The 18,546-nt window shown below is 43.3% G+C and overlaps 1 protein-coding gene across 1 annotated transcript in view; it reads right to left on the bottom strand.

Moving 5' to 3' along the window:
* Nucleotides 1-1,496: 1,496 nt before the first annotated feature.
* Nucleotides 1,497-18,546, bottom strand: part of rims1a (regulating synaptic membrane exocytosis 1a) — a gene marked incomplete at both ends in the record, with an annotated part of 96,933 nt that continues 79,883 nt past the window's right edge. Inside the window, 9 exon segments of the mRNA XM_084076786.1 lie at nt 1,497-1,715; nt 8,421-8,560; nt 8,856-8,957; nt 9,087-9,187; nt 9,931-10,085; nt 15,700-15,946; nt 16,772-16,932; nt 17,066-17,187; nt 17,358-17,449. Coding sequence (XP_083932912.1) covers nt 1,497-1,715; nt 8,421-8,560; nt 8,856-8,957; nt 9,087-9,187; nt 9,931-10,085; nt 15,700-15,946; nt 16,772-16,932; nt 17,066-17,187; nt 17,358-17,449 — 1,339 coding nt within the window.

Below are 18,546 nucleotides of genomic sequence, written 5' to 3'. Positions count from 1 at the left end.
CCGGAGTGGTAGGCGTGGCCTGGGGAGGTGGGGTGAGTTTTTTTTTTAAGATTCCCTTCCCCCTATTGGTCCGCTCCTGTCAGAGGGCGGGGATGGCTTGGCTTTTCTCTGTTCTTGTATTCATATTCAGTACGAGCAAACTGTACAGGTACATGCAACATACAAGCTGGCCTAAAAGTATGTGGAACTAACACACACAAGTCTAGTCTCAGTTTTTTTCCTTTTTTTCCCTTTTTTTTTTTTTTTTTTGAGAATTCTTCATTAATTCGTCTCGTCAAAAAAGAAGAAAACCAAAAAAACAAAAACAAAAGAAAGAAATAATCGTGCATGCAGCTTGGGGCCGGGGGATGTCCCCGAGTCATGCTGCTCCCTCCTGCTGTGGGGGGGTGGGTGGGGGGGGGGGGGGTGTTTAAAGGTCAAAGGTTGAGGGAGATGGGGATGGGGTCAAAGGTTATTCGGGCAGACGTGATCAGGCCGCTTTGTGGGGTTGTCGATCGTTTTCGGAGCACCATCGCTCGAAGACCCATACGTACACACACGTAGGGAGTCTGCACCTTGTGGTACCATAAGAGAGGAGAAATAATACATACAAAAAATGATCCAGCATGTAAAACAATAACAATTAAAAAATAGCTAATTCATTAATTTGGCCTCTATTTTTGAATCCCCTTACATTGTTTAAAGACGAAGACCACTAGAACTTTTTTTCTTTGGTTCTCCGTCCAAATAAAGGAGTCAAGCTAATCCTTGTGCTTGCGTTCATCTCTTGACAAGGCTAAGAATGTGCACGTGCAGGGCTCCCTTCCTTTGGCAGGCGGTGAAACCATGCCAACTGTTCCCCTCCTGCGTGTCCGCGGTGATGCCGTTACCGCGGTAACAGTGATAGAGGCACCAGTGCCGAAAAAACAAAAAAACAAAACAGGATGTGACATCAGCAGCTGTCAAAATGCTGCGTTGCCTATCGCTGTTCGCAGTCGACCACCTGCATCATTAATACACACATCCCTATGGCCTAACGGTAAGCTCTACTCTGATTGGCTGGGGGACAGCTTGCTTCGAGGACTCCCCCGTTTTGTCACTCGTTCGGGTGGGCTGCACAAGAAGAAAAGAAAAGAAAGGATGAGAGACAGAGAAGGAAAGGAAGAAGGAGTGAATATTGCAGGGCTCAGCAGCCCAAAGGGAGAAGGAAATAATGAAAGGAACATTTTGAAAACAAGAGTAGGGAGGAGGAAGAAAGGATGAAAAGTGATTGTCAGACTCCAGCTAAGCTCTGATTGGCTAGTTCTCTCTCTCTCTCTGTCTCTACCTCTCTCTGCATCTCCGTCTGGCTATTCATTGGTTGACGGGGCGTCTCGTCTTCCCTGGGCGTGTGTTCATGCACTCTGCTTGGGTTCAGGTCCAACAGCTGTGGTCCATTTTTATAAAGATATATCTTTAGGAGGGGGACAGAGGGGGGAGATGGGGGGATTGGGTCGTTACGGTCGCCTTTCCGGTCACTAGGATCGAACACCCGGAGGCGGTCCTGAGTTGTCCAATGACGTCTGGGAAGCCAGCCGTGTGAGCGGGGCTAACGTGGGGTCCACCAATGAGGACGGGGGAAACAGTTTGTACCAGCCAATCACTGTGCTGGAGAGGTCCAGCTCCTCCAATAGGATCTGTGCCACGCCCATGAAGCATTTGTGGTCCAAGCGTCCATAATCGCCCCACACTATGACCTGCAGGGCAAGAGCATCAATGAGGAATGTACAATATATAGACTGTTTAAAAACAAATCTATAATACAATATTGTCATTTAACTCTGAGTACAAATCCAGAAGGTAAAATAAAAAATAACAAAAACATTTGTACATTCTCAGAGTTATACATTCAAGAGTTTCAAATGGTCCATTTGGTTCAACTTGTACTCTCAAGAGTTAAATGTACACAGATGATTTGACTGTGTAGAGGTACTGCAGATAAGATGACGCATATCAAAGACTGTCAGTGGGAAAATGTTGGTCCTGGTCTGCAAGAATGGGCATTGTTCCTGGCACATGCTCCATTTGCCACGTTCTTTTCAGAGAAATGCGCATGGTTACAGCATTGTTTACTCTTCACATAGGAACCTGAGAAATACAACCTGCACAGACATTAAAAAGGTGTTGTCATTAAATATATTGACTACTGTCACTTAGAATTTCATGTCAAGATGACAGAAAGACCTTTGGTTTTTGAAAATTGTATCAAAGGTAAGTCATGATGTTACTTGGTTGTATCTGATTAATCTCCCATTGACGTCGTCAATACATTAAATGATGTATAATCTGGATGTGCCAACTCAACCCAGACAGGAAGAAGAGCATTATGCCTGGTCTTGCTTGCCTCCATTATAAACATCCTGTTCTGTACATTCCTGCAGTTAAGCAAATTTTGCCGTTGCTAAATGGAACTCTATTATTAAGATGTACATGTGACCAACAATCACCACTTGGTGTCGCCAAACTAACAAATCCTTCACAGTATGACTTTTAAAACAAGAAAAGAATGACATACAATAGATGTCATTGTGACTGGAGAGCTAGGACATATTATCCAATGTGAGAGTGTGTGACGCGTTGTGGGCTTGTAGATCTGCGATTTACAAAAACTTTTGACAAAATGTAAAAAACGTGGAATGTTTTTGCAAACATTTTTAGACCACAAATGTTATGCTGGTCCCTGGCACTAACCTTGTGGTCGTTGGACATGGATACAGTCAGTGGAAAAAGCATTCACATTTTTTACTTTAGTAAAAGTATCAATACTAATGTAGAAAATGTAGAAATACTGTGTTAGAAGTAAATGCCCAGAACTAAAAATGTACTTGAGTAAAAGTACAAAAACATTGGTATCTAAATGTACTTAAAGTACCAAAACTAGAAAGTAGGCTACTCATTATGGAGAATATCCCATTGCACAAGTTGTCAAATGTATGACATCTTTTGAAAATAGCAGATCTACAAGATCTGTGAGCTTGTAGATCGTCTATTTTCGAATGGACGAAATGTATATGAAGGTGAAGTGGTTAATGTAAGTTTTGTAATAATAATCAAAATCTACAAAGGAACTAGTAACTGAAGTTGTCAAATAAAGGTAGGCCTATTGCGCACATAACAGGCCTTCACATAATGTGAATAGACCTACTGTAGTGTGCACATAACACTATAACTAGCAAGGTTAACATTAGCCTAGTACTGTAGTAGTTCAGGTGACACATTGTCCAAACAATAACTAGACAGAAAAAAAGAAACACTGTGGAAACACGATCGCATCGTCCGTCATCAGCGTCATGGCTGAACGTCAACCTGGTTTTTGCACTTTCTCCATTACAACCCGTACATCTACATAAACGTTCAGGTTTCAAATATAAAGTGCTAACCACATGGCCATGGATGTTACAATTATATACGGGCCGTCAGAAGTACCCGTGTCTTCCGTATTGTTCAATGAAAAGCATTCTAATTCGATCAGTGGCCTCTTTCTCCGAATTTTCTCCATGCATTCAACTAAGCGACCCTAGCGGTTGGGAGGTGTATTGCAATCTGATACATTGTAACTGTATGAGGAAATGGCCGTCGATCGGATTAAAAGTGTGGCGATCAAGTTCAGCCCCCATGGCCACACACAAAAGTCGGCGTGCCTGGGAGTATAAGTACAATATTTGCCTCTGGATGTAGTGGAGTAGAGGCAAAAGTATTGAAAATTGGAAATACTCCAGTAAAGTAAAAAAAATACCTAAGTACTTAAGTAGGCTACAGTACTTAACTTAAGTATTTGTACTTAGTTACTTTAGCTCTGTCACTGTCCCCCTGTAACCATTGAACGCCGACACACGACCACAATAACAGAATAGTAAAGTTTTCAATCTATCAGATGTACATCTATAGACAGACAACAAACTAAACAATATAATTGAGAACAGAAGTTTAAACACAGCTCCAGTCGGCCGCCCGGTGGTCGCGATGCGGTCGTGAGGAGATGCCCCACTGGCGACTCGTAGATCTGCTATTTTCAAGCTGGTGTAGGCAGCAGGTTCTCTGGTGCTTTTCCCGCAGCATTCGCAATTTATATGAATGTTTTTATTTAGTAGCTGTGCATGTTAAAGTTAACCTGACGCTACCAGATCCAAACAGCTTGCTCCACACATTGTTTCACAGCTTATTTGGATCTGGGATCTCGGGAGCCAATTCGATGACGGGGCTGTTCCTTTTTTTCAAGATACTTGGTAGATGATTGGATGGGACCGTCTGTCTATCACCGTGTGGGCGTGCAAACACAACCAATCATATCGATGTGTCTACGTGACGTATGGTCGTGGCGACACCAGGAAGTCAACACCGTAGTCCAGTATTTCACCACAACAAGAACGCTCAAGAAGTTGCTAAAAAAAGTTATCATGGAGGTCGGAGATTTTTGCCGATTTTGTAACACGAATCTGCGCATAAAAGGTATTTTAACGGGTACAAGGAAGATATTTGATAAGCCTAAGCCTGCAAACGAAACAAGTATTAACGAACGCCTGATAGCGTTAGGTTTAACGCTGTTTAAAGACTCCTCCGTATCGTGTCTGATGTAGGTCATGTCTTCGCTTGTTTCAAAGAATGGAAGAGGATTTTTCCATTTTAAGGCGATGGGAAAAAGAGGACAAAGACAGAAGACCTCCAGAAACGGCTACCGCTACAGCAGAAACACCGACGTCACCTGAGGCATCCTGCCTGTGGTCACCAAACTCACCTCTCAGCGTTAAAGCGTTTTACTCTTGAGTCTGAGTCAGTCAATAATATAGCCTTACAGTCTTTCAACATGTCCACGATACACTTTAGATAACGTATATCTCATTGTGCTATAAAAGTCTGTGCAATAACTGATGCCAAGTAGTCAAAAATGTTGCAATAATTCACTGTTGCTGTTCATCAATGACTGGACCAAGTGCATCTTTATTTTTCTCATTACTTTCAAACACAGAAAATATGTATCTCGAATTTGCACTGTTTAACAAAGGGTACTTGAAAGGGATATGAGAGTGCACATAGTTGGGACCCTATTGAATATAGGCTACGCATGTTGTATTGTTTTTATAAACCTGTTATATATATATTGTTGTGATTTTCCCCTACCTGAGTATGCGCAACTGTAGCATTTAGTTGTTTTTTCTATAAATAAATATTTTAATTTGCCTCACTTGTTCATGTTTACTTTCTAAAACAACATCATAACATGTTTGTACAGTATCAAAGTTGGATCCCATGTGTAAAATGGCAAACTGATCAATGCCTCTAGCCTAATGATTTGAAACGATCAATTTTAACAGGGGGGGGGGGGGGGAGCAGGGATTAGAGTCATCATGCATAGTGAAAAGGGTGACATACAGTACCAGGACAGATGTAAAACAATGATGTACTTATTTTGTGATAAAAGGTTATCAATCTAAAAGTGATATATTTGCATACCTGGAAAAGAAACACCAGATTTTTTGCAGCGACAAACTTTTAATCACTTGCTTATGTTCAAATTACATACAAAACCATTTTAATTATGAGCATTCAGTCAACTAAATATTCCACAGCAGTTATCAGCAGGAACCCTGTTTGGGCTAACAGTCACGAGAGTTGCCTCCTCCATATTCAGCATCATGGTCACACGGCCTCTGTTCTTGTTATCAGCAGATGCTGTCAACGCTAAAACAGGTAAACCTGAAAGACAATAAGTGCACATATATCAGCAAACAAGCATTAATGAAGAACTGCTGTAGGCTATACTTTCTATAGTGTTATAAAGGGGAAATAATTAGGTTATTTATGTTATTGGGTAGCTTCAGTTAAAGACTGACATTTCCACATATCATACTGTATTTTCTTTACATGACAAATAACTACACTTGGACAGCAACACCCAGTCCCCTGGTTGAAAGAAAAATAAATCCTACATTGAGTCTAGGTAGCAGCAATAGTAACGTGCATAGTTGCATTACAACAATACAGTTACAGTAAGATCTGTGTTTAACATTTGGTCTGTTTGTGTGTGTTAGCTTATTGTTTATAATATAATGTTTGACCTAAATAAAACATAAATGTTACAACACTTCGTCTTTGAACTACTGTAACCGTATTTAGAAACACGCTGCTCTGTTTTGTTTTACAGTTTAACATTACAGTGTATGTGTAGTGTAACAATTATACTATACAGCCATTTAACGGCGTTTAGCTTACCATTTGTATGCGACGTGAACTTCATCGACGACAATGCCCAGTAGGTTTTCACGATACACTTGTGAGGAAAGCATATCACGCCATTTATCTTCCAGTAACCACGTCTCCGGGCTACCAAAGACCAGCTGACATCGGCCGTCGAGGATGTCGGTGTGTGCTGCATTATCTACGAGTTGCCCAGCATAGAGTCCCAGATTCGTAGCCTCTTTGATTTGATCTGCTACGAGGGCAGTCAAAGGAGACGATCAATATAGGCTTCGGCTTCGTCCCCAGTTCTTTCGCTACCAGTGGAGCTAGTTGGTAAATTAAACTCTTGCCGAAGCCAGTCGGGAGGAGAGCAAAAACATCTTTTCCACGCAGAAAAGCCTTCAGTGCCATACTTTGCTCTTCTTTCAAAGAAGAAATATTGTCCAGTTGAGAAATAACTAATGTTATTGCAGCATCTATCGTCATATCGGTGTTGCTCATGGTAGCGGCCATGTTGACTAGTGAAGAAACTACAAAACAACAGACGCTTCTATATGGCGTCACATCCGTCACATCCCTTAGCTCACGCTGATTGGTCCGTACCGGGAGCGGTACGGTGTTAGCTCAACCCCTTGAGCGATCTCAGATGTAGCTGTCTTGAGGAACCTGGTTACTCAATACCGCCACCTCTGGCAGGGTCAGGTTATGTTAAAGTATTGAAGATTGTTAAACTCAGTCTAGGTCTAGGACAGTGGTTCTCAAACTTTTCCAGGACCCCCAAAATTAAATGTATTTGGCCGCGGACCCCCATCTAAAATATTTTGTTTCAGGGACCCCCCCCCCCCCAGAAGCAAAGACTTGAGTTACAAATGTTCTCTTTAACAATATATATATTCAAAGGTTTGCACACATTTTCACGATTTTTCAAAAGTAGCAGATCTACAAGCTCATAGCACGGCACTCGGTGCCGCGCTATGAGCTTGTATATCTGCTATTTTTGAATAGCCAAAGTATGAAAGGTTAAAGTTATTGTGACGCTGTATTACCACATTTTTGCTGGGGACCCCCTACCCCCTCAAGGACACCTGGGGGTCCCCGGACCCCACTTTGAGAACCACTGGTCTAGGAGCTCTGAATTGGCATGTACGTGCTGTCCTTCGAACCCTCTCCTCGGGCAAAGGAGAGGAGCACGGCATGTGTGTCGCACGCAAGCACGCACACACACACACACACACACACACACACACACACACACACACGTGTCTCTCTCTTTTTCCTAAATAGTCAGTGTATATGTCGCTCAACTAATAGCGAAGCATCACAGGGATGCCCGTAGACACATAGATATATATATATCTATCTGTCTGTCTACGGGCTCCGGCCTTGGAGGGAGCGGGACTCCCGCACTCAGTCTGCCCGAGACAGCAGCAGCTGAGCGGCGAGACGAGAGCTGAACGTCCGCGAAATAACAGGAAATACGGCAACATGATTTTTTCTTTAACTTGTTAATTTGTGTATATAAAATATAGATTCCCTGTCGAATCTCCTAATTACACCAACATTATTCTTGTGAAGTAGGTAGTTTGTGCTTTTTTATTAAGATGTATTAAGTTCGCTTTGGTCATTTCTAGCATGGGGAAACACCGAGTGGTGCTCCCCGTCACAGAGTGCCCTATGACGGGCTCATGGAGAGCAGCGTGGGGGGGTAGCGACCAGACGGCCCGTTCAGTTATTTAGCAGCTTGTTTATAAACATTCTGCTGATTTGTTTTCCATAAATAGGTTATGTAGTAACTAAATATAGACTTATTTCTCATCTACAGCTGCTATTTTTCATTTTTGACTTTATAATGCGCATCTGCTTGCACAGGCCGTTGTGTGTGTGTGTGTGTGTGTGTGTGTGTGTGTGTGTGTGTGTGTGTGTGAGTGGAAAGGGGTGGGGCTAGGCCGGCCTTAGCTGTGAAAAAGGCCTCTGGTTCTCTCAGTGTCTGCAACTCAAATGGCCATTCTGGGTGTGTGGAATGTCTGACGTTGAATTGTAGGCGTGCACTCGGCAATAACCTTTATAGGTGGGCGGGGCTAAGAGGAAATTCCTGGCATAACTTGAAGGAGGAGATAGAGGACTGGATTCTCCAGTCAAAAATGAAGACATATATATTGATAGACGTTTAAGATAACGCACACGCGCGCACACACACACACACACACACAGAGAGAAGTGTTTACCTGTAACACTTTGCCCTGGGGACTCTCCTCGAACAGCAGGTGCTGCTGGTAGAGAGGCTCCAATGTCTTCCGTGCAATCTTGGTTTTCTTTTTGGCTTTACAAGCTCCATTATCCAAAAGGTACACTTTCACATAGGGAGCTGGATGGACAGAGGAAGAGAGAGAGGGGGGGGGGGGGGGGGGGGAGTGCAGTTAGAGAGGACCGGTTGTGCTCCCACAATTATCAGAAAGAAAGAGAATTATCTTACACATAAACCTAATAAAAAAAAACGCCCTGTATCCCTGAGGAAAAGTCAGTCCGAGTTACTCCACTCCTCAAGAAATTGCAAAGTTGAGAAGGAGAGATGTGTGCAATGCGTGTGTGTGTGTGTGTGTGTGTGTGTGTGTGTGTGTGCGCGTGTGTGTGTGTGTGCGTGCGCGCGCACATACTCGTACCTGGAAGGGATTTAGAGCCAGGTTTGGAAGTAAGGCCTCGTGCCCTGATCACCTCAACCTCCAGCTGACCTTTCTTGTCCATCATACCGATCTGAACATCTCCTATATAAAACAAACACACAAGCACGCACACACACAAAATGGGAGTTGTATGGAAATTCTCCAAGCACCAGGATTTCAAAGAGAATTCACAGAACAGAATCTGAATAGCAGTGTTGAGCTGTCACTCACCCATAGCAGGCGTGGCCAGTGTTTGCCGACCCACCAGCTGGGCGGGGCCTAAGCCATCCAGGAAGTCACTGAACTGACTGTGCATCCCTGAGAATATTAGACTGAAACACACACACACACACACACACACACACACACTTAATATTGATGGACCATTAAGCAGATGTGTAAAGTAACTAAGTACATGTACTCAAGTACAGTACTTAAGTACAATTTTGAGGTATTTTTCCTTCCAATTTTCAATACTTTTACTTCTACTCCACTACATCTGAGATCCAAATATTGTACTTTTACTCCGGTACATTTATTCAAAAACTTTAGTTACTAGTTACTTTGCAGATTTTGATTATTATTACAAAACATACATTAACCTCTTCGGCTCTATATACTTTGGCTATTTGAAAATAGCCGATCTACGAGCTCACAACCCGTCCCTTTGCACCCTGTTGTGAAATATTGTAGATCTGCAATTTTCAAAGGATTTTCATACATTTTAAAAAACTTGTGAAATGGGACATTGTGCATAATGAGTACTTTTACTTTTGGTCTTTTTTTGATGTCTTGCAGAAGGGAATTTGTTCTGATTAGGGGTACCGGATCGGTCTAAGAATCTTTGTGATTGCAGCAGAACCAAAATAAGGACCAATACATTCTATATCATACAGTATATAAAACTGCTACACAGCAAAATCCTGCTGAAAAATATTTTCAATTTATTTCATTTTCAATGTATCCATTTGTAATTGTGAGAGTACGCACGTGGACCATTGCAGGTCCATTTGGTTACATGTGTACACTCTCAAGAGTTAAACGAACACACAGGGTTTTACACTCTGGTACATACTTTCCCTCAGAGCTGTAGCTGTTCATGCTGCCGTCTGTGGACTCTCTGCTGGCCTGTCGGTTCATGGCGGTGCCTCCTCGCGGGAACTCCACCGCCATGCCCGTCTCCACACTCCTCTGGATGCTGGAGGCTCCCTTACCTTTCTTCCCAGGCGCCTCTGTATAGCAGTCACAAAGGGAACACAAGTCAGAGGTCACCCACATTCTGATCTGGGCTGCCTTGTTACCAGGCGTGTCAGAGAATGAAAGAAATATCAATATCGTTGCTGTCGGGTGTGTAAACCAAAAAGTGTTACTTTTCAGGAAATGGAAAAAAGAACGTGTGATCCAATGGATTCAGTGTAGTTATCATTTTGTAGATCGGCTATTTTTGCTACTAAGTAGGGCATTTACGAAAACAAAAATGTAAATATGGGCATAAAAGCTTTCTACCCGACAGCAAACATATATAATTCTGAAAAGCCTGATAACTATGGGCCAAGATATGTTGTGTACACTCCAATGGTGATTGGTGACATAACTTAGCAACAGATTGACTGGCATTATAGGTCAAATGGGAGAAATACATGATTCCTGCCAGATCAAATAAGCACAGCATATTGACCTGGAATAATCACATATTTAGAAGAACTGAACCGTTTAAGGGATTTAGATCAATCTGAGCAGGGTGATGATGTCACGGGAGGTGGGGTTTAAGATAGTGATGACAATAGAGTGATTGGAGAGTGATGATCAGGGAATACAGAGGAAACGCTGTCATGTTGGAGGGGTGATGGGAAAAGGAAACACTCCAACATTGTACATTTCTCCATTATGTTCTTCCCTTTTTTCTAGCCTAATGTGAATCCTCTAGAGTCTAAAATGAAAGTTGTATCACCAAGTCTATGAATTCTAGATGACCAACAGAGGCAGTGTATTTACACTGGATGCTTCCATCTAGCACATGCACAGGCTCAATAATCACACTAGGTCACCTGTGAGGCCCCAGTATAAAACCCCACCCCATCCCCATAGACTGTTCCAAAAGAATGCCAAGATTCCGAAAGACAGAGAACCCTGTCTCGTAGAACCATATTCTTTCTATCCAATTTTATCTGACTGCCAGAAGCAGTGTTTTTACCACTGCATGACTTATACCCTTAAGGTCACAAGGAATGCTTGCCATGCTAAGGGACATAAGCATAAGACAGCTGTTGCCACAGGATGTTGTTGCCAAGCATGCAGCAGCAACATTAACCTTGTAGAACTGGGCAAAGTTGTGTGACAAAGCGCAAATAGCAGCAGCACAAATATCCTGTTCAAGAACTCCTTTCACTGCAGCATTTGATGTTACCACTCTCCTGGTAGAGTGGCATGAGTGGGTGGGTGGGTGGGGGTAAGCTGGCAACAGATGTCACAGGGCCTCTCTGCCAGTAGGCATTGAGACAGGCCCTTGTCACATACTGGCCAACTGCAAACTGAGTGACCTAGTCTGGTCCAACTGTACCAGACTGACTCTGGCGTCTGGGTTTCCCAGGGATTGAAGTTACACCAGAAGCTTGTGATTGCCCTCCAACATAACTAACCAGACAAGCCTTAGTGCAGGGGCATGAAACTGCAGTTCATGCATGGGCTAAACGACACCACTTGCCTCATGATTTAAGCCCCAAGACATGCAGGACATTGGATCATGGCCATCATCCACTTGGAGGGGGGCCAAGCAGGAGACACAGATATGTGACCCTAACATTGGACCAGTAGCAAGTACACTGTAATCACAATAAAGTGAGTGGCAGGTGGCTTGCAACACAGCAGTTACTGAAATAGCCAACGGTTATTCTGGCCCAACAGTGATAAAGCGGCCCAGCAAGCACACAATTAAGTCCTTGCTTGCACGTATCAAATTTTACTCTGTTAAACACACAATTAACAATCAGTGGCCTCAAATGGGAATGTTGTTGTCTGCAAAAGAAAGTGGAACACAAGAAAACTGCCACTGAGACAATAATGGCACCCACAGCGGGGAGCTAATTTAACGTTAGTAACCACCAGCTGATAGTTGACCACCAGGAGTAACAGGCTAATACAGGTCTACCGAACTTAACTATGTTAATTGCAATGTGCCCAACCACCGAGGCAAAAACAAGAAGCCTAATGCAAGAAGGCTAATAATGAGAGTGGTGAGCGGTCATAACCGGCTCGACATCACAGATGGATAACCACCCCGCCCCGGTGAGGCAAGCGAAACCTCTCCCCGCCGATGTAGTGCAAACTATGACTGACCACACGAGCTGAAACAGCAAGATGACCGGGCTAACTGCAGTTGTGTTCCACGAAAAAGGAGGTGAAATAGACTTGTTGCAGCCTCTATCAGGCTTTACTGACCTGCTATCATTAGTCCACTCCACAACCATGACAAGATACTGAATGACCTGGGGTTTAAACTGGGGCGTAGGCCCCATCATCGCAGGTGACTTTGTTGGCATAATTACTTGAACATGCACAAGATGGAAGCATCCAGAGCTAGAAGCATCGTCTCTGGTGGTCAGGGAGAATGAAGTAGCAGCTCACAAAATGGCCATTTCATCCGGGAAGTTAAGTGTGTTGCCACTCAAATGGTGACTGTGGATTTTACACTTAGGCATTTAACCGATGTCCTCATCTAGAGCAACTTGATACAAAGTGCGGTTATAGATTATGCTTCACTTCCTTATATACCAACATGGTAAAACATTTTAAAATTCAAGTAAATACAAGATGAAAACCAGTGTGTGTAAACAATGTCAACTCTCCAAACATTCCATGACAAACAATCTCTCTCAAACGTACTTGAATGTATGGGTGGGATGGTGACTATGGTGGTTAGCATGTTAATGCAATCTTACAGAATGCAGCCATCTTTAAAGTGATAGTTCAGCTTTATAAGAAGCCTACGTGGTTTATGATTAAGTGGGCGCCATTAAAGTCAATAAAAAATGGGTACAAAAGAGCTGGCCCAAAGAAAGACTTAACTTTGAGCCGTGCAAAAAAACTCTGAACTAGAAATGTGGAGGCTGGGGTGGTGGAGGCAAGGCCTTGCCAGCAGCAGCGTGTAATGTATAGCAGCATAAGAGTAGCAGTGATCACGTTGTAGGCGGGAGCCATATAAATGGACCACCTTGTTGTGACAATGGGCAGAGATTGGTGCATAGAAATGCGTGGCTGATTAGAAAACACTTATTCAATCAGCAGACTGACAGCTGATTGCAGCTGGGGCTTATGACTCCCGTGTCCTGCATGAACGAACGCAATGCTTCATTTCTATGAACAAATCACAAGCAATGCCTTAAAAGCAGTCTTATTATATTTCAACTTACTTTTTCCCTTATTGGTTTTCACTACCACTTCTGTCAAAATGCAAAACACAAACAAAAAACATCTATTTCCAAACCCGAAACTCACCGAAACCGATCGCTTCACATGAATCATTACAGCTTCTTAAAAACATGAACCATTTCTTTAGGCTACAGTTATGGTGGTTGGAATGTGTAGAGAACACAGCAAAATCCACAATTTAACACGGACAGTGTACAAACTGACCCGTAAGGGTCCATTAACACTAAGGACTTTTACAGTGTAGGAAGCGTGCAGGGGAGGGCTGCTTGTTCTGTGTAGTTATGACACACCTGCTAGCTGTGTCTGTCTCGTGTTTCTGTCTGCCCTTTGCGCTAGCTTGGAAGCTGTTTACTGAGTAAAATCTGTAGTGTTGATTTAACTTGTGCACAAATGGAACCAAATGGAGGGTCCATTTGCACACTCATCGAAGTTCAATTAACCTGTGGTTTAAAGTAACTAAGTGCATTCACGTATTCAAGTACTGTACTTAAGTACAAATTTGAGGTATTTTTACTTTACTCAAGTATTTCCAATTTTCAGAACTTTTACATCTACTCTACTCATCTCAGAGGCAAATATTATACTTTTTATACAGTTGAAAACTTGTGAAATGGGACATTCTGTATAATGAGTACTTTCTACTTTTGGTACTTTAAGTACAATTTGATACCAATACTTTTGCACTTTTACTGGAGTAAATTTGGAATTCCAGACTTTTAATTGTAACAGAGTATTTCTACATTGCCGTATTGATGCGTTTACTTGAGCATTGAGTACTTTTTCCAGCACTGCAATTAACGATTAACGATCTTAATGTGCAGTTTCAGCAGGTTTTAAATGCTTCCGTCTATCTTTGCAGGGCTTGCACAGGTTTTCAAAAGTCAAATTCAAGTACACTACAAGCACCTTCAAGGATCATTTAACCAACTTCCCTCAAAGTAACATCCAGTTGGAAAGCCACACATACATATTTAAAATATTAACGTGTTATTATTATATGCTGTTTCAAGGAAACTTTCTTTTACAATACCTACAACGAATAAAACATTTTCCAGCACCAACACTTAATGAAAGCATATTCCAGCACTAACTATTTGTCACCCTGTCTGTCTACTCGACAAAGTAAAACTCTCTGTGTTAATCTACGCATTTGTACACACTCAGAGTTAAATGAACACTCAGGATTTTACTGTGTACCTGTTTATCTAACTATGTGTCTGTCGGAATATCTGACATGACTATTTGTATCTGTCTGTCTATGCTTTACCTTTCTGTCTTTTGGCCGCCTTACCCCCCGTCGCCTCTGAAATAACACACAACAAACACAAATAAACAACACTGGAATGATTGAACACATAACTGGAATGTGTGACAGTCTGTGTGTGTGTGTGTGTGTGTGTGTGTGTGTGTGTGTGTGTGTGTGTGTGTGTGTGTGTGTGTGTGTGTGTGTGTGTGTGTGTGTGTGTGTGTGTGTGTGTGTGTGTGTGTGTGTGTGTGTGTGTGTGTGTGTGTGCGCGTGTGTGTGCGCGCGCGCGCGCACACCCGTATGTATATCTATCTGTCTGTCTGTCTGTTTGTCTGTCTGTCAATCTCTGTCTATGTCTTCTAGACAGACTGTCTCACTCTGTGGCTCTTACTATGTCCCTCAGCCAGTCTGGTTGTGTGCTTGTGTGTGTGTCCACATGTGTACCTATAGCTCTTTGTTCTCTTTGTCTGTCAATCCACAAGTGATGCGCGGATCACTGCAAAACCCACAGCACCCAGGGATTTCAGATTGAACCATAGGTTTATCCATAGTTCGGAGAGGTTGAAAAGAATATTGCGATCTGGTCAGGTGGGTGCAGGTCAAATACGCTGCAGACAACATTGTTACAGCCTAAATTTCAGTTACATTAACGTAAAAAACGTCTGCGCGCTTTCACCCTTTTTTGCGCTTGCTGACTTTTTTGTCTCTCACAGAGGTAGAGGGGCAGAGCGAGAGCTATTCCTCATTAATAGCGTATTCATTTTGATTCAACTTGGGAGCGTCACTTCAGCAAATGTTGACCTTTCATAGGTTATACGCAATGTGTAGTAAGAACTTGGCCTGTAGTTTTGACGTTTGCGGTCTACATTAATACGCTGCCCTTGTGTTTTTAGTGAACATCAGTTATAATGCTTTGGCATGCAGCAAATTTTTCACTTTGAAGTAGTTCTAAATAGGCAGCAGACCCATGCTATTTTTGTGTTTCCTAAAGACGGCGGATCAGGTTCGGATCGTTGTACGTGCATGAAAATGGGCCGACTGGTTCAAATGTGCTCTCACACCGAGTCGGGTGGTCGCAGGTTGAACAAAACCTGACCCACGCATCAATACTGTCTGTTCATCTGTCTGTCTCTCAGTCCATCTGTCTGTAAGTCTGTCCATCTGCCTACATCCATCCGTCATTATGTCTGTCTGTCCATCCTGACCTGTCTGGCTGAGTTGGGAGGTGCTGCGGCTACGTCTGGACGGAAGGACTGCCACCACCCGTTGGCTGAGGCTGTTGCGACGCTTCTTGACCCCTCCCCCCAGGCTGAGCGCCGTGTCTGATTGGCTGCCGTCAACGTGGTCCGTGCCGTAGATCTCACCGCTGACACTGGTGCTCTTCAGCATCTGACGACCTGCGGCACGCATGGCACGGCTGGGAGTGGTGGAACACCCACACATTCATACACACGCATGCATGCGCACACACACACACACACACACACACACACACTCACACACACACACACACACACACACACACACACACACACACACACACAGACATGTAGGGGTGCAACTGTTAATCAATCGATTGAATCCATTATTTAAAAAGTATTGGATATAACTAACAGGCACGGCCTACTCAGGAACGATGTTTGTGTCCCTTTTATGCCCATATATGGAGATCTCTGTAAATGTCTGTCTGCCTGTGTCCCTTTTATGCCCATATATGAGGATCCCTGTATCAGTCTGTCCATGGCCCTTTTATGCCATTAAATGGAGATCCCTGATGTCATCAGTATGAACATTTCGGTCAGATCGGCGGTTCTGGACAAGTGGATCATTGAAGATTTGTTTTGCGTTGATTCATTAATATATAAAAAGTAATAATAAAAAACATAAAAAAATGTGCTTCTCGATTACTCGGTTCATCGAAAAAGTAATCGATGATTAATTGAATAATTAATCATCTGCTAAGAAAATAATCGATTGTTGCATCCTTAAATCTGCAAACACAAGGAAGTGAAAACCATCGAAAGTGTTCAAACATTTGGATTGGAGGGGGCAAAGACAACTGCATGTATGTCGATGGTTCTCAAAGTTGGGTCCTTCAGGGGGTTCCAGGGGGTCCCCAGCTAAACTACTGATAGTTAGGAACCAAATGGACTCTTACAGGTCTGTAAGATGGACTCATGAGGGTGCATCTTACAGGTCCATTTGGTTCCATTTGTACAAATACCACTGACGTTATGTGTACCTGAACCTTCCCCGGGGTCTCTCTGACTGTATGGACATGTAGCTGGTGCTGCTGATGCGAGAGGCACTGCTGGTACGAGAGATGGCTGACACGTCGCTGACATCGCTGTCCGAGGACTTGTGGGAAACGTTCTCGCAGCTTCTCCGCTGGTCCTTGTAGAGCTGCTCAGAAAATGGTTCATGTTCAGCCGACACTCCAAATACCCGACAAACAAAGTTACATTACACTATAAGTAGAATACACAGGAGAGCTGTTCACTGTTTAATGAAAAAAAAGAGGGAGGGAGCGTCTGACCTCCCGTTTGTTTTTGAGGGCTTTCAGGTCCAGGTCCTGCTGACTGGAAGTGGTGGCAGGAGAGGCCCGGTTGGAGTGAACCCTCACCTGCAGTTGCCGCACACGCTCTTCTGATGCCAGGGCTACACACACACACACACACACACAAGTATGCATGTGTGCATACAACGACAATTCAGTGAATGCACAAAAACAGACAAAAAAATCTACGCAATGTAGCGTTAGGATGCAGAATAATTGCTTCTTAAATTGCACATTTAAATTAGCACGTATACGCGTGACACACACTAACCTTGTTCTACATTGCTGCTCTTAGCGGGGACCTGTGGAAGCTGTCTCACTCTGCGGGCGGAGGACAGAGACGAACCACCTTGGGGGTGAGACCTGGGGGATGGAGGAGGAGGAGAGGAAACAGGGAGATGTGGGAAAGGAGCAAAGTCAGAGAGGAGGAGTCGAGGTAGCGAGACAGAAGGAGAGAAATACGGAGGGAGGTGAACATAAATGGCAGAGATTACAGCCGAGAGAGAGAGAGAGAGAGAGAGAGAGAGAGAGAGAGAGAGAGAGAGAGAGAGAGAGAGAAAGGAGGACATGCAAGAAAGGCACACAGACGGATAAAAAGAAAGCGAGGGAGATGGATGGGAAGAGATAGAAAGAGGATGAAGAGGAAAAAAATTAGAGTAGATAGAATGAGAGGGTCAGTCTACAGCAGACCAGTATGTATACCACAGCACCAGTCCTATACTGGTCTCAAGGACTCGGGGTCAAACACTGCAAAACGTTTGAGCCACACATCAGCAAAACCCTTTCCTCTTTTTTAAGTAAAACTCTGATTTGACTGCACACAACACAGAACATTCATTGACATCAAGTGATTGCGATTATTACTCTGGAGGTTGGAAGAACTCACTTATTCCCACTTTCATTATAGGAACATTCTTTCAGTTGTCCCCGCTTGCCTTATTATGCAGAGAAAATGAAACAAAATGTTGTTTGGAAACATCAACATATCCTATTACATAGGAACTTTTTTGCAAGCTGGACCTCGGCTGAAAGGCCAAACAGCGCAGAGGGGGCATCGCCTGTTGCAGCAGTTTGTCAGAATGCATGTTTAGCGAAAGCAGGGAACTAAACCCTGGTACACTTTTGTCAGTCTGTTGCCATCTAAAGGTAGGAACAAAAACAAAAAACTGGTCTTGGGACACTGATGTCAGCAACACAGCTGCAGGTAACAAAACTATATAACTGGATTTTAGGTGTGCCAATGTGAAAGCATTGACAGTAGTCAACAATATTGTCATCGGCACATAATTCTACCAAGGTGAGCCTAGCATGTGTTTCACCTTCTATGGTTTTAACCTTTGGAGGGCGGCAAACAAACAAAAGTGTCCAGGTGCTGAGGTACACTATAAGCACAATCAGCATTTGGGGTGGAAGCCATGTGAGGACAACACAACCACAATGACGGTTATAAAAAGATCCTG

Source organism: Gymnoscopelus microlampas (genome assembly GCF_963454915.1).
Source record: "Gymnoscopelus microlampas genome assembly, chromosome: 13".
Lineage (NCBI taxonomy): Eukaryota > Metazoa > Chordata > Actinopteri > Myctophiformes > Myctophidae > Gymnoscopelus > Gymnoscopelus microlampas.
Note: the sequence above shows the minus strand (reverse complement) of the source record. Positions and strands in the feature narration are given on the sequence as shown.